The sequence below is a fragment of the Vanessa cardui genome, chromosome 17 (genome assembly GCF_905220365.1).
Source record: "Vanessa cardui chromosome 17, ilVanCard2.1, whole genome shotgun sequence".
Classification (NCBI taxonomy): Eukaryota; Metazoa; Arthropoda; class Insecta; order Lepidoptera; family Nymphalidae; genus Vanessa; species Vanessa cardui.
Genome location: NC_061139.1, coordinates 8,598,144 through 8,614,887, shown reverse-complemented (window position 1 = coordinate 8,614,887; position 16,744 = coordinate 8,598,144). Strand labels below are relative to the sequence as shown.

The following is a 16,744-nucleotide window of genomic DNA, read 5'->3' as shown; positions in this document are numbered from 1 at the left end:
CGAAATTATAAGTTCAATAATTTTTAATAATAATCAACGAGACCTTTACTTTTATTTAGTGAATATTTTATTAGCGGTCATTACAATAGGTCTAATGTGTAATCACTATAGCATGTGAAAGCGATTCTTTTGGCGCCCACTAAAAAGACGAAGATGGTACCGCTGGTTTTTAGTGGGTATTCCAGTGTACCAGCGCACACGGGGCCTTGGGCACTGAGAGTCCCACATAACCCAACTTTATGGGGAAGCGCGTAATGCGTTGTTCCAAAGAGAGAGAAAAGGTCTAATGTGCAATACTGTATGGGCATAAAAAATGTCCAAAAATTCTCTGTTATTGTTTACATTCCCGAGAATTGAAGAACACGAAGAGTCATAAATCCTGCCTGTATTGTCATCGCTTGTATCATTTCTGTATTGGAAACAAAGAGTTCAACTATGTATTCATACGCATTCCTATGCAGGCTAGTGACTACCGCCCTGACCGAAATTGGTCTGAACATCATCTACTTCGAAACATTTTATTTTATGTAAAGTTCTGCAAAAGAGGCATTTTTTAATCGTATTAATTTATCAATATCTGAAAGTAGTTAGCTCCTGATACTTTGATCAAAGTAAAATTAACTAATTTGAGTTTAATCAATCCAATCATTGGTCGCTGGTAACCGATGACGTTATAGGCGACCAATGAACGTTCATTTTGTCCGATCAGTAAATCAGCCTTTGATTATCATTTCAGATACAGGCAATTAGTTTGCCAACACTATCTAATTTTCTGCGTTAAGATATTATATAATTTTTAGTTTATTTATTTTTAAGATTTTATGAAACTAAAATCGGCTTTAACTATTCAATTGTTTCAGAGAGATTGGTTCAACAATACTCTGTTATTATATATTTAATTTCGAATCTAAATAGACATAAAGACAAAAAATCCTAAGCACTAACGTACAACATATAATAATGTCATATATATTATATTACGTATTTATAATATTATCCGTTAAACATACGAAGATATTTTAAAACGTGCAAATCTTTACTAGTTTATTTAAGAATTCAATTTATCATTAACAAGTCTTTAGTTTCTAACTTGAACAATTACTTTTTTTTCTAATATTACTCTACATATTTAACACAATTTTAATATATATTATATACTCTGAGATAATGTTTTTAATACTCCATTCGGGTAGGCTCTATTGGGAATTAAATATTATATTCTGACAATGATAATTAAAGATATGAGATATGAGAAAGTATGGTCTGATTGCATACATTTTATAAGATTCATATCGATTAATTATGGATATTTAGGATTCAATATAAAATGACGATAGAGATTCGAAGTTTCACCGGCACCACCTCGATGTCCGAAAATCCACAACAGCGCGATTTCTTAGAAATTTTCTGCCTCGCACAACCACTTTATGGAACCAGCTTTCGCCGGCAGTTTTTCCAAACCGATAGGACATGGGAACCTTCAAGAAAAGCGCGCACTCCTTCCTTACAGGCCGGTTACGCACCTGCAAGCCTCCTGGTGCTGCAGATGTCCATGGGCGGTGGTAGTCACTTTCCATCAGGTGAGCATCCTGCTCGTTTGCCACCTAAGATACCAGTTGAGATATCCGAAATGCAGGAAGACTAATGACACCAAGTAAAATTAATCAACAATAACTACGAAGACTATATATAACTTATCTTACCCTGATACATCCGCCCACTTCATACGCTAGCGTAGCCGCTGGCGGAAATTAGTAATTTAATATATTTCACGCCAATCATATCACGTACAAGTATATAATATATCTGAACATGAAATTTAATAATATATATAATATAACCTTTAGTATAATGATATGAAATGCAACAAGGAACTTACAATCTATACCCTCAGATATATACAACAACAACAGTCTGTTAATTTTCCACTGCTGGGCTAAGGCCTCATCTCCCTTTGAGGAGAAGGTTTGAAACATATCCACCATGCTGCTCCAATGCGGGTGGGTGGAATACACATGTGGCAGAATTCCCATGAAATAAGACACATACAGATGTTTTCCTTCCTCGCTGAGGACAAATTAAGCACATGAATATTCAGTGGTGCTTGCCTGGGTTTGAGCCCGCAATCATCGTTTAAGATGCACGTGTTATAACCACTGGCCCATCTCGATTCAGATTTATCAAAGTAATTCAATTGAAGTGCAATTTCCTTGCATATGCATTAGCATACGAGCGAGTCTGAAGTTAATCGTTTGGAAGATCTACAATATCCGGTGTAAAGGCGGCCCGTTATTTTATTGTTACACAATTTCGATTTACCTCACCTCAATATTCCTATTGATTCAGGAAGGTATATCTTTACATACTTAAATTAAAAAAAAATTTAGTATTCGACATCTTCTTTGAACATTGGAGTCGAGATGAGAAAAACACGTGACTATATATGGATCCAGGTTCAAGCCCTGCTATGCTGGATTTTCCTCCCAGCAATATAACTCACGACGCGATAACTATATACATATGAATACATTTTTAGTATTCGACATGGTCTTTGAATATTGGAGCTGAGATGAGAAAAACACGTGATTTTATGTGGTTCCAGGTTCAAGCCCTGGTAAGCATTGCTGAATTTACATGAGCAGTAGAGTAGCGAAATATTTCCGGGAACCTGCTTGCGTCCGATGAAAATTTGCAACATATGTTTCTAGAAATTAGAGCTCCGTTCCTTTGACAGGCTGATAACTTTTTAATGATCTTAGTTATAAGATTCGCTTTGATAATCGTAGTATATTATGGAAGTTGATAAATAACAAATAAAAATTGGTCGTCAAAAATGAACGACAGACAGAGTATTCTTAGTATCATCACCTCATAGTATAAAACAAAGTCGCTTTGTCAGTCCCTATTGCACCCGTGCGAAGCCGGGGCGGGTTGCTAGTTCATAATATAAGTAAATGAGCATCAGCTTAATATGTGTTTGCATTTAAAAAAATATTAAATTCACTAATTACCGTCATAAACTTCGAATCTGGGTTACGTACACTTTATTATTCTATCATTCCATGGAGAGAAAACATTTCGAATCGCGTAACAAAAGACGAGCGCAAATCGAGGTGCAACGAATGAGACACTAACGAAGCACACATTCTTTTAAAAGTATCTTTTTAACTCTTTCTCTCTCTCTCTCTTTTATTCTTTTTAAGTTGACTTTTAAAGTAACTCTATAATGATTCGTTATTATGAGTTTTTGTTATAAATAATTTTCATTATTATTATCATTTGCAAAATAATAATCAATATAATTTGTAATTATTCTGAAAATTATTTTGTTATTTAGTTTATTTCAGATATCTTCATTTGCAAATAAGTACTGATGGTGTATCATAATTGTCTGCTAAAATTGTCACTGTAAAATATATAAATTACTTGTTACACCACAGTACATCATAAACACGTCGTGGGTGAAATATTTTACGTACTTTTGACCCAAAGTATCAAAAATTGCCAATTTAAAAGTCTAATTGTTCTCTTTTTTATTTACTTATACATACAACATTATTGCATACAGTACATGTAATAATTTCGAGTTAAAGATACATTTGAATTATTTAGATAAACTGTTTCTTTTTTCAATCCATTGATTTCATTTGATAATGGAAACCTTTTGAAATGCAAATCGTTTATTTATGAATATAACTTCGAAACAAATCGAAATATTTTTTTATACAATGAAACTCTATATTCATATTAATGTTATAAAAACCATCTGTATGAATTTGAAAATATTATTTGTCAAAAATGTTTAAAAAAAACACTGTGTAGTACCTTCTTTATCATCTAATGTGGTCTCAAATACAAGCAAATACATAGGTTATAGAATTGTACCCAAGTGAATGCCTAAGCTCAGATGTACACTCTATAACTGTCTTAGTCCAATGTAACTATTATCCGAGACGATCTTCCAGGACAGACATGTATCTTCTGAGAAGTGTATCTAGATCTTATACCATATATATCGTGAATATATTATTTTAATTTTGTCATTCTTTTCGTTTTAGTAACGTTTTTCAATGTTGATGTAAACTTGTTACAAGTTTAAAACGTTGTTTAGTCAAATCTGATAACGATCGTTCACAAAAATATAAAGCAATATTAAACATTGACATAGAGTGAAAACAATCTGAAATATCATAAAAGTGGCCCAAAAGTATGTGCACATTTATTTAGGAAAATACTATCACCAGAATACACATTTTGCAGTCTGATAAAGAGGTGTCCTGTTTTACTTCCTTCCGGGATTCCTCGTGCCTACATTTTGTAGATTTTTTTTTTTAATGGAAGATAAATTTCGACAAAAATACGACATATTAAAGTAATTCTTCCGCTGATAAATTGGGTGCACAAAAATCCTTCAAAATATATAGCACAATTAATTACGATTATTGCCTTAAAAAACAACATTGTATCTTGCATGCATGTAAGTATACATAATATATATTGATTACTATTAGCGTGTAGTATAAATCTTCAGCGAGTCTAAACCCAAATGTTGGGTAGGTAACTCAAACTAATTCAATTCATTACTTATTGGCTTTTAAGTGAACATTTAGATAACATATGCGGAGGGACTCTGTTCATTTAACTCCGAAGTATTTATTCATGCACACATTTGTTCTAATTTAGAATTCAGCCATATATTTTTTGTTTTTGCTTTCTCTGAACTATATTAAAAATTAAAATTGTGTTATTTTTATTTTATATTTCAATAATAGTGTCATTAACTCATAATAAACAATAATTATCGGAATTATTGAGAATGGAATGCCAAGATTATGAGTTGAAGATAAAATCTTTTATTTTACCAAGTGACCTTTATGATAGTCCATTTGGGCAAGTAAATTCATCAGTTATTCAACCGCCGAACATTTTTTATTGATGTATTCTAGTTGCAAAGAAAGGTAAAGTAAATTAACAACCTGTAAATTTCCCACTGCTGGGATAAGGCCTCCTCTTTCAATAAGGAGAGGGTTTGGAACATATTCAACCACGCTGTTACAATGCGGGTTGGTGGAATGCACATGTGGCAGAATTTCGATGACACATGCAGGTTTCCTCACGATGTTTTTCTTCACTGCCGAGCACGAGATGAATTATAAAGACAAATTAAGCACATATGTATATGTATAATGTAGTGGTGCTTGCCTGGGTTTGAACCCGTAATCATCGGTTAAGATGCACGTGTTATAACCACTGAGCCATCTCAGCTCTAAAGAAAAGTGATACAGTATAATTGTAAGAAAAAAGATGCAATATTTTAGACTCTTTGCGGTTATTTATGATAGATTTTATGTTTCTTACAAAGCCGGTGTATATGATGGTGATCATTAGCCCTTTGATCACTAACCTAATATACCTGTATATTGGTCGTAGCTTCAGATAATAAATTATTTTGATTGTAATAACTTAGTTTTGACATTTTATCCTGTATGGCCAGTGAGGTCGATCGTTGTTTTCATGTTAAAAAATAAAACAAGGGATGTTGCTTGACAGCACATCCCTTGTTTTGTCAAGAAGTTGACGGATGGTGGCGCGAATTATGAAATATGTAGTAGAAAATCAATATACTATAATGCAACCATCGACTTTGTCATGATTTTTTTGAATATACTTATATAATTCGAATTGAAATAATAATATTTAGTACGGCTTTAATTTTTAAATAGGTTTTTATTTGAAATAACATTTATCAGTATAATTATTGATTCGGTTATCGACACCGTATTGTGGGACTCCCGTCACTTCCTCTCGTGGCGTGGTGCAGCTGATACTGCCTGGCACGAGAAAAACAAAAGGAGGTGGATTTTGAGCGGGCAGGGCAGAAGAAAGCTAGATTTGTAGATAGGCGGAAAAAGTATATAATTATATACAATAAGCGGATAAATAATATATTTATCGATTGGTAAATTTGTATAATGTCATAAATTAATGTTATGTAAGTACTTTTATTACATGTTGATGTATTATTTTGTGAATATATATGACGAGGATGGTTATCCCATCGATTCCCCATATTTGTATAAATAACGAAATGTTGATTTTAGTTTTAAATATTGTTGTTATGTTTTAAAATGTTACGTAATAAAGTGTCCTAAGTGACACAATTTTACGTGACAAATACTATAATAACAGTCTCATCGGGGAAACGTTATCGAACGATAAAATAAAAAATTCGCACCGATTTTTGAGAAAATTGAGAATCCCAAAAGCATGTGAGAGATTTAATATACGCCCTACATGGCCCTTCTATAAATATTAACGATATGATAACGGCATTGATGTTGGGAATATTAAGTAGACTTTTATTTTGGCGTTGCATGGAAAAAGAGCGTTATTTGGTACCGTGATGCTTGGGAAGTCAGAATTGGATATAGGCGGGAAATAATTATTCAATATACGTTTTACATATTGTTTGTATTCGACGTAGTGGAATAGAAGTTGTTTATATTAAATTTTCGTATATAAATAAACGAAACGAAATTTACCGAGTAAAATTATGACAGGAGTTTTGCGTATGTATTTGTTGGATAGTTTTATGCAATATTGACTGCAATGAGTATAATATTTAAATAATATAAATATTAATATAGCGTATCATCGTTAGTTGGTTTTTAATATGAGTTCATTAGATGGTATTGATTTGTGCAAACCCTTCTGGGTAAGTTCCACCTAACGTTTTCTACCGCAAAATAGCAATATTTATTCTTATTGTGTTTCGGTTTGAATGATAAATGAGTCAGTATAACGCAACCATAAGGGTGATAAAATTTTAGTGACCAAATATAGAAAGAAAGAAAGAAATGTTTATTAGTAATAAAATAATTTAAAACAAAGAAAAATAAAAAACATATTAACTAATTATAACTACTCGCTGGGAAAACGCATTACGCGCTTCCCGGAAAGGGGGGGGGGGGTGATGGTACTCTCCGGAGCCCTGGACGCCGAGTGCGCCCAAGCTCACCGGGTTTACCCACTAAAAAATCAGCGTTACCCTCTCCGTCTTTCGGCGGATGCCACGGGATCACTTACGCATGCTACCGTGACGAACTACTAACTTAATCTACAAAAAAACAACAACAAACAAAACAATGATAATTAACATGTCCTAAAGGTGTACCATATAGTGGCGTAAAATATATGGGAGCTATTAATATTTTTAACATGGTCAACGTCTATGACAGGTGCTGACTTCTTACCATGAGGTAGACCATTCCCTCGGTCTTATTATCACATAAAAACTACATATAATAATAATACGGATATTATCTTTTAATAGGTAAGTGTAATGTGTAGACAACAAACCAATTCGACTGTTATTGTCTGGATAAAAGGATTATCAACTTTTATTATGAATAAAAAAATAGTACCTTAGTTTAGTAACAAAAATAATCCTATTATTTTTTTCTTATTATTTTCCATGTTACTAGGATATTTGTTATAAGAACGAAAACTTTTTAATCTAACAATAGTTTTGATATTCGTGTTTGTTACAAGTTCAGAAACAAGATAATATTATCATTAATTTTATTTTGTTGTTATTGTAATATCTTAATTATATATGTAACACAAATAATTTATTTTCTTTTCTCAATTATAAAATATCGACTATTCTTATTGAAATACTTTATGTACGTTTTTCTGAATAACTACATTTTTTTCGTCTACGCATAAATTATAATAGACCATATCTATAGATCCATAGCATCCATGACCATAGACGTCACAAGAAATTATAACCATTTCTTTCACTATACCAACCAACCTTGAGAACTAAGAACCTCGCTTGTTTCTCTATTTTCATTTGTTTTTGTTAGATTGACTCCATTACCCTTTCAACAAATGACATTAAGTTTTGGTTTGAGACGCTAAAATTTGTGGTAAGGACTCCTAACCAGACGTTGTGAACAAAGCCCTCAGGCTCCTAGTATAATGAAATAGAATAGAACTGACTTTTATATACATCTATATTTGGAATATAAGTTAAATTTTATGCTGGTATAATAAAGTTGATATATTCATAAAAGTAATAAATATAAAATATTAAGTAAGTGTATTAAATAAAACTTAAAAAGACATAAAACAGAGATATATTCCGCGTGCGCGAGATGAATATTTATCCAAAAGTATAAGTACACTCATAAATTCATAGACGAGTCACAATTTTCCGTGAGTTATGCATTAAACTAAATGATAAGTACATTCTAAGCTTTTAAAATATGGATTTTTAAAATCCAAGACAGCCCAGTGGTTAGAACTCGTGTATCGCTACGGTTATTCAGGATTCAAACCCAGGCAAGCACCCTGAATTTTCATGTGCTTAATTTGTATTTGTAATTCATGTGTCTAGTTTAAAATCCTGCATTGAATTAACGTAGTGTACTAAGCTCCAAACCTTCGTATAATAATAAAAACGGAGAGCAAACCCTAGTGCAGGAGTAATAAATTTATAGGCTTTTACTTTTTAAATAACGACAATTTTTTATACCAATTGTATTTAAACCCCTGAACCTTAAAGTCATAGTACAATTTCGTATAACTTCACCGTTGGTGACAAGAAGGCTTCACATATCGCTCTGCGAATCGAAATTGCGATTCAACTAAAAATGGGACTTGCGTTCTTGTAAACATTTCACGCTTTCATGATTTATGCTCTTTATAAAGTTGATTTATATTAATTTATTTCAAATTCATAAAAAACATTGCTATGATAAAAACAATATTTCCTGAAACCTTAAGTTTCGAAAGTATTATATTATCTTAAATGATATAAAATCATTGTTGTCGATTATTTTCAGAAACTATAGATTGATTTATATTAAGGACGATGGATGTTAAGGTTGGGGGACCTCGTGTGTCGAATTTCAATTCATAGCGCCCTGAGGAGAAAGGTCACTGGGATAGCCTGCCGTTGTTATCAAGGATGAGACTAGGATTAGTGCGGGCGGGTTGGATAATTCCCTATGGGAGATCCATTGAGTCACAAGTCACTAGGAGCACAGCAACTATTCCCTTAACCCCATAATCCGATGGAGCGGCAAATCCGACACATTATTGTGACTCGGCGCTTGAACGTATTACCCCGGGCTTAACAGCCTTATAAGCCAGGCACTAGGTCAACGAGTGATTTTGATAGCTATTGTTTACATAATATACTGTTTATTGATGATATCCCTGATCTAATATATATTAATAGTGTGTACACCGGTTTTCATGAGTAGCCACTCCGAGGTCCCGGGTTCGATTCCCAACCAAGTTGATCTAGAAAAAGTTCATTAGTTTTCTATGTTATATATGGTACCGTCGTTACTTATGATTTCCCATAACACAACTGCCTTAGCTACTCACATTGAAATCAGAGTAATCAGATCAGATCAGAGTAGTAATGTATGTGATGTCAAATATTTATTTAAATTATATATATATATATATATATATATATATATATATATATATATATATATATATATATATAAATTTAATATGTACCTAATAGTAGACTATTTTTTGTGTCACCGGAAAGTGAACTTGATGATAGCGATTACAACTGCTCATTGAAATTAGCGTTGTATGAAATTTTAATTATAATATTGTTTTACAAACTATTCATATATAGGTATATAATTCAATAACTATACTATACTATATATATAAACCAATAACCTTAAATAACCTTAGTATGGTGTACTTATCCGTACCTTTTTTAAGAATTTTATTATATTTTATTACAGATATTTTTACGTCTACATCTACAGTCTATTGTTACAGCTTATTAATTACTGTAAAACACCTTAAGTTACCCTTCAAATCGGAATACAACAATAATAAATATTTCTACTGGGCTTGGGTTTGCACACAGCTCTACCTAATACACGTATATTAGAATCTAGAATAGACGATGAAGCAAGAGTTAATTCGTAGTCTATTTAGCAGTTTAACGATTCGAATAGCTTTTAACAAGTTAAACACTATAACTAACCGAATCCTTTGAGAGTAGTTTGTTTGATCGGCTTAGTCACCAAAACTCTACAACTAAGCACCATGGACCTAAATTTCACCTAAGTTACTTAACAAGTAACTGATCGTGTAACTTAAACATCGAAGTGATGATTTCTTAAATATTAGTTTAATTTAGAAAGGTTTTCCTCGTATCAAATATACCTTAATTTTCCTTAAATAGTCCATTCATTTCGATGAACTGTATTCTTTTTTCGAAATAATGTTCTGGACTGTTATTACATAAAGGTATTCGATTCTAATAAAATTTACCGTTGAATAGTTTAAAAGCACGTGTTATTAAATATGAAATAATAAAGAATATTATATATAACATTATATATTATAAACCTTTCTAGTTCCTACCCCCTTGTTAATGAGAGTGGAGTGGATTTACAGATCTTAGGATCTCTTTCGAAACAAAATTTCATGTTGATCGGTTTTAATAGTCAAGACATAGAATAATAACAGACAAACGTAATCATTTTCGGATCTATAATATTCAATAGTATAAAGGCTTTTAGATGTAAATCGTTGAAATTCATGTTTTATGAATATATTTGCAAATAATGAATAAATTAAATGGATTGATAAATGAATAACATAGAGTCTGTGTTACATGACAGTTCGATTGTCTTTCGATTACATAACTGTGGTAGATGCTTCAAAAGTGTAATTGTAAAGAAATACTTAAACAAAATTATACATCGAAACTAGATTTCGTTTTAATAGTTATAATATTCCCATACAATTTTTATACAATTTTTTTCCACTAAAAATAATGAAATAATAACTTTCACCAATACATTTTCGTTTTTCTACTGTAACCGAAATGTACATTTAATTACCAACTGATTTAAGTTATGGCTTAACTTAAAAACATGATTTAAATAAAATTGGCACTGATGAGCCACTTATTTCTGGTATAATAATTTTGCAACTTGTAAATTTTCTTCGGAATAATTTCCTGAAGATTAACGAGACGACTGAAAATTCACTCCCGAACAAGAAGAATGATTATCCTATCACAAAAGTTGAAGGAAGCGTTTACTCACGAATTAATTTAAACGAAACCCTTCAAAATGCAAAAAAATATGTGAATATGGCAATCTATACTTACCTACAAATATGGCTTTATTATAAAGTAAAATTATAATGTAACTGTATGTAAAATGTATGGTAAAAATTGCAGGAGTTGCAACAAGGCATTTCTGAGAATGCTTTAGTATACAATATATGTATTTGAAATAGTAAAAAGAAAAGAGTGAAGAATAAAGTTCTTAGCGACGTCCTTTAATAATAACTATTTTTGACTTTGACTTTGTATTTATAATTCTCATGGTCGATGATGAACGAAAATATCATGAGAAAACCTGCATGTGTCTAATTTCAACGAAATTTTGTTCACCAATCATTGCAGCTGTGTGGTGGAATATACTCGGAACCTTCTCCTCAAAGAGAGATCTTAGCCCAGCAGTGGTAAATTTAAAACCGATACCAAACCGACGATTTTGACGTTTCATATTTCTGTTTGTAATAATGTCGTTTTAAAACAATTAATGTTTACCTAAAATAATACAGTTATAATAAAAAAATATGTTATTTATTTTTAAATTTTGACAAACATTAAGGTATGTTACATAATGTTTGTCGAAAGAGTTTTTTTAAAATAATTAATAACCTATTTGTTTAAAAAAGATTTGTACTAAATAACGATAATTAGTAACGATTACTTATTTCTTTTAAAAAGATTTTTAATAAATAACGATCATTAGTAACGATAACATATTTTTAAACATAATTGCAAACGAATAAAAAACTGTGAAACGAGTTTTCATTATTCATTAACGTTTTATTTCGTTCTCAGGTGGCGGACCGAGCGGTTCTGGCGTGTCGGTTTCAACTCAGGTGAGAATACAAAAGGAAACTTTTAAACACAATCAACGTTTCGTCGATTCGAATTATAACTTTTCAGTTAATTATTTTTCCTGCAACATTATTCACTGAAAATGAATAGATATTTAAATTATTGACGATTCATTGAAAGATTTTTTTTTTATTTTAAACCTTCAAAACCTTACTTACGGCATAAGTACATACGGCAACAGATGATTAAATATTAATAATTTACTTTAATTTTAGTGAAAATGCGTACTGGTATCCCAGTACGCATTTTCTGAACACTGAACTAAATTAATTCCGTGTTATTAAATTTTGTACTTGAAGAACATACTAAATTAAAAAAATAAATCAATGAAACTTGAAAATAGTCTAAGTGTGAACAGCTGTTCAGAGTAAGATATGATTTTCATGAATATATAAAAAAGGCGAGAATAACACCTATTTTCAAATCTGATACTTCGTCAATCGTTATTACGATTTGATAAAATAATAATGATACTAAAAGTTATTTGTATAAAATATATTCATGTTAACTAACACTAACGTACTCGTAACGTTATGTATTTTTATATCATTTTATTATCTTTAGTATGTATTAGTGTATGATAGAAATATATATTATTTATACATATACATATATTTGTATGTAAGTTTATGACTGCACCGCCTACGCCGATGGTTTTTAAATCTCCCTTTGATCGGGTTGTCTGGAAGAGATGCCATAAGATAAGCCATAAGTCCGCCCGTTGTACAACACTTTTAATGTACTTCTTTTTATATTCTTTTTTTTTTGTTTTTTATTAATCTTGTGTTACTTTATTTTATTTATTTTTTGTTTGTGGTGTTCAATAAAGTTTAATTCCTTTCTTCCTTCCTACTCGTTTTCATCAAACAAATAAATAACAAATATAAATAAATATGAAAGTGTAAAACGAATATCAGTATAAATTGACCTGAAGAAATAAAGTCGATACTAAATCATTGTCAAACAAATAAACTGTGTTATTTAATAAGACCTTTCCTATCTCCCAAATCGTTAGCAGGTAGTTAAGTCGCGCTGTATCAATGGTATCGAAAACCAATAATGTACGGTGTCCCTCGAGGATCAACCCTTGGGTCTGTATTGTTCCTAATTTATATTAACAACATTAATATATTAGAAGCAAAATGGATAGCTGTTCTGGTTATTTGATAATGTTATTTGTTTTTAGTTTGTTTTATCTTTGCTATATATAAAATCAATTATAAAATATATATACTTCGAATGGCTTTAACTTTGTAACGTTTTATTGTCATATTATGGAGATTGTTAAAACTATTTTTTTTATAAATAAATAGGTAAAGTAAAATATTTTTGTCCTACATCTATAAATATAAATATAGGTATCGTGCAAATACGTCTTACAATACTTTCCGAAAGTTTTCTTATATTCATATTTTTTTATTCAACTGTGTTATTGAATATCTTAAGGTATGTTCCAAATTGCAAACATAGTCAAAAATGGTACTAAAAATATCATAAATTATTGCTCTTTAAAAATACCAAGATTTTTTTTCTTTTTGGTAAATTAACAACAATTACGTATATCTTACGCACACATTGTTTATTTTTTATTGTCAACATATTTGGACTGTTGCTGAGAGTTATATGTTAGTATTTATATATGTTAGTAGTTATAATAATATATATAAGTTGAAAGAACGCGCTGGATAAAGAAAATACCTATTGTGATCATCTGTACATAATTTCTTACGAACAACCAATACAATACAAAATTTAAGAACAAAGTATATACAGTAAAATAAAAATTATATTTATTACTTTACTAAGCTTTGCAAAATTCCTACGATATACATACGATATACACATATACTATTATTTATCTCTGTATGTCTAATTATACTTAAATTATACGTATATATTTTTAAATCCATTCTTATGATACTATTTCTCCATGATAGCTGAGTGTCTGGCTTATTTGAACTTATTAAGTCAACATCGTTATCAAGATAATTGTCGGTCCGGGCGCTATCCAAGTAAACGCTGCCAAAATAATAATAGATACACGATGATTTCGTACATTAGATTTGTAGATTTATTGTTGTGACATTTATTAGAGTTGTAATTTATTTTGTGCCAATGAATTTCAGACCGTAATAAGATTAAATTGCGTAACATTTTACAAGTTAGCACATTACATATTTTCCGGCTACAGACCAATGCAATAGAAAAATAATTTAATCATAACTAGCGGCCCGTCCCGGCTTCGCATGGATAGACATAATTTTATTTTTAATTTTTATCTATTATTTATATTTTTAGTTGCTTTTTTCCCGACATGTTTACCAATTGTTGTTCTACTTCAAATTATTCATAAAAACCTTAATAAATTGTATAACTAAACCTTCCTTATGAATCCCTCTGTCGATAAGTTAAAACCGCATGAAAATCCGTTCAGTATTTTTAGAGTTTATCGCGAACATACATACAGAGAGATGCGGTCGGAGGACTTTGTTTCATAATATGTAGTAATATATTACCAATGAAATAATCTACGGCCGAGGGCTATCGGTAATTTGAACGCAACCAAAGCTACTAATCTCATTGGTGTATTACTATGAAGGGATAGGGCGAGCTTAGAGGCAATATTGGGACTAGAATATTGTCATAATATTATTAATAAAATACAATACTAACATACATATGATATGGATAGATAGTTAACTTAATTTATATAATATTGCGTATGAGCCTCCTTAAATATTTATTATATTTAAAAGAAGTATATATTACCTGGACGAAGTCGGTATGGGCAGCATAAGTATACATAATAAACATAAGACTGACCGCTCTCAATCAAATTGTTGGTACTTATGTCTACGCCATATTAATTTTAAAATTTACTAGATAAAAATTGGTCGGGCAAATAAAAGTTAACGAAGATAAATACGTCTTCACGAAATTATTATTTCGAACTTTTTGAACGCACCCGTAAAAACATGGCTGCCCGTTGAACTGTCATCTGTCATGTCATTTAACTTCATAGATTAAATATCGATATATCTCGATTATTCCAATTCTGCAGATACAAATCGACTAAAACTATTAATATTTAAGTATCTATAATCGTGATATTTCGATCGGGTCTATCGTAAACTTTATTAATAATTTCAATTTCGATCGGGTCTATCGTAAACTTTATTAATAATTTCAATTTCGAACGGGGCTCACGAAATTATTAATACAGATTGGAAAATGTCTTAACGGAACCATAATTGAAACCGAAGGCTAATAATATTATACATCCTATTATAACACTATGTAGAATCAATTTCATATTATAAAATTATTAATGAAAATGTGTAGAACTTATAAGGATGTACAGTCGGGATAAGAAAAGGTTCGTAACCTTAAGATCTATTTTCGTGTGCTCAGTATGAGCGATAATCTGCTTTACCGATCGAGTATGACATATTGCGTCGCAATTATTTGATGTTTAGATTCAAAAGGTACTAAGAGTTTGAGATTTGATAAAGGAATCAATTTAAAAACTGACGAAGGTTTTCTTACTCTGACTGTACCTCATAAATAACTTACTAATATATGTAGTCACCACGTAGATTTTTTTAATCAATTTGTAGTAAGTTTGAGTACTTTTATTTGCAATCATGATATTCCTGTTTAAATAAGGACAGCTTATTGTGAATATATATTATAATCGTCAATCTAATCTAACTTTATAAATGATTGTGAAAAGAATATAATTAATTAAAAATTATGTCGTCATTTGTGATACGGGTTTTCTCGAATCACGTTGTCAGTAATATAGTTATGTATAAAATCAACTTTTTTCTATTATTCTATTCTTATTATCCTTTAGTATTGAACGATTTATGACAAAAATTACATCAGTAATATGTTAATGTAACATTATTTTTAGTCTCGATCATTTGACGTGAGAAAAAACGTTGGAAAATTGTCTTTAATACTACTGTTAATGATATTGGCAATAGAAAGGAAGAGAGGCCAGAGTACCAAAATAGTACTTTTGGAAAATGAACTTTAAATTTGACATGATGGTGCCAAAGTTACCATATCGGCGTTTTAGCCTTTCTTCTATTTTAATCGTAATTAAAAAAACAAACCTCATAATTATATATGTGCATATTTGTGCAATTTTAACAAAAAGAAAAACCGAAATCAAAAAAAAATATTTTAAAACAAATTAATATGCTCGAAAAATTAAAAATATAATTGTGTATTCAAATATTTTTTTAGAGCAGTCTAAAAACTGGCTTGGTTGACCAAGGTTGATCAAAATCGGTTCACCCAATGAAAAGTTATGAGGTAACAAAAAGAAAATAAAATTATAAAAATACAGACGATCTGATAACCTCCTCTTTTTGAAGTCGGTTGAAAAGAAGTAACATTAACGAATACACAACTATAGTAAATACTCTTGTAGATATTTTATTTCATAAAAAGGAGATCAAATTATTTTATCTGAACTTGCTCTATAAGTTCGTTTGTGTAATTCGGTTTCATCGTAATGATATAAGTTTTTATAAAACATCCAACAGAAAAACAGAACAATAATATAATTCAACTCTTATACTTAAGAATAAATATTTTTTACTTTCTTTTCACGACGGTATTAATTGAAATAATCGAGGCTGTTTTTCTTGTTATTCTAACGACAAATATGAGTCTTCGTTTCGTTGATTGTGTTAGGTACCGTTTATATTGATGGTAAGCATATTGTAACTATCGTTAAAAGGGACATCATTATCA

General features: G+C 30.5%; 1 protein-coding gene across 1 annotated transcript in view; it reads left to right on the top strand.

Annotated features, from left to right (window-relative positions):
- Positions 1–16,744, top strand: part of LOC124537051 — an 87,555-nt gene that overhangs the window by 23,367 nt on the left and 47,444 nt on the right. Inside the window, 1 exon segment of the mRNA XM_047113763.1 lies at positions 11,918–11,958. Within this exon segment, the coding sequence (XP_046969719.1) occupies positions 11,918–11,958 (41 nt within the window).